The 1,165-nt window shown below is 59.4% G+C and overlaps 1 protein-coding gene across 1 annotated transcript; it reads right to left on the bottom strand.

Annotated features, from left to right (window-relative positions):
- Positions 1-6: 6 nt before the first annotated feature.
- Positions 7-915, bottom strand: SDRG_16673 (hypothetical protein). The gene is made up of 3 exons (XM_008622891.1): positions 684-915; positions 164-639; positions 7-108 (listed from the first exon to the last, which is right to left on the bottom strand). Exons 1-3 carry the CDS (start codon positions 907-909, stop codon positions 52-54), a joined length of 759 nt encoding a protein of 252 aa, XP_008621113.1. The 5' UTR covers positions 910-915; the 3' UTR covers positions 7-51.
- Positions 916-1,165: the final 250 nt, after the last annotated feature.

The following is a 1,165-nucleotide window of genomic DNA, read 5'->3' as shown; positions in this document are numbered from 1 at the left end:
TAGCCCCACGACGCACGAGGTTGTACGTCAGCACGAGACGGTGGCCTGACGTCAAGGGCGCCACGGCGTGGTGCACGTCGGCAAAGAAAGCACAATAATGCAGCGCGTCTGCGCTCGCGGGACCGTCCAAACCAAATCGCTTCGTCTGGCCTCGGTGCCGGACGTCCAAGTGACCGCCCGTGTGCTCCGCCGGAAGCTGAACGAGCAGCGTCCCAAACATACCCGGCTCCTTCTCCGTGTCCTGGTGCTCGAGAAAAAAGTCGCCCGCCTCGTACAAGAGCTGCTTGTATAAGTGCGCGTCGACAGCGAACGAGAGATCGAGCTTCTCGCACGCGTCAATGGCCAACTGGTTGACGGCGGCCGTCCACGCTGGCGACAAGTGCACTTTGTCGGCGGGCGCCTCGACACTGCGACGGACGTTGGTGTCAATGACCGTGTCGTGACCACGGCCAAATGGCGAGATGCTGCAGGCGGCCTTGAGCGTCACGGCTTGCTCGGGGCACAGCGGAAAGGCAATGCGGCCGACGCCGTCGACGCGCAGCAGCGAGGGTGGGAAGGCATCGGGGAGCTGGTTGCCGGTGGCGAAAGTGCCTTCGGTGACGACGCTGTCGAGGATTGACCAGAGGAGCGTCTTGGTGTCTGCGTACTTATGTCACTGGCGCCAACCTCGTCAGCATGGCTACCATCGTCGTCCATGACTTCGTCCTTAACTTCTCCGTCGTCGAGTTCTTCTTCGCTCACGCCGCCATCGTCCTCGTCCTGGTGTGGTTCTTCAATCTTACTGCCCTCGCTTTCGCTCTTTTGAGAAATGTTTGCGTCGAGCTGCTCGGTTTCTGAAGTCTGAGATTTAACGTCCAGCGACAGGTCGTGCGTTGCCTCCGAGATTGCTTCCTTCGTGTCGTTGACCATGCTGGAAATTGCCAAGGATTGGACGATGCTGGACGTGTAGAGCGTCGGCTCGACCAGTCCACTTGAGACACGAGCACCTGACGGTACATTCTCGAACAAGTAATTGTCCGAATGTACTTGCCTCAGAGCACCAGCAGTCGCTGGAGCTTCATTGTTCGTCGCCTCGGTCGCCCTCAGGGGCATTCCGTGGGCAGAGATAGATGTCAAGGCCTCCTCTGTGAAGTCGGGCATATCGAACCGCACAGACGAATGTAGC

This window comes from Saprolegnia diclina (genome assembly GCF_000281045.1).
Source record: "Saprolegnia diclina VS20 unplaced genomic scaffold supercont1.145, whole genome shotgun sequence".
In the NCBI taxonomy this organism is placed as follows: Eukaryota; Oomycota; class Saprolegniomycetes; order Saprolegniales; family Saprolegniaceae; genus Saprolegnia; species Saprolegnia diclina.
This window is presented reverse-complemented; position numbering and strand designations above follow the sequence as displayed.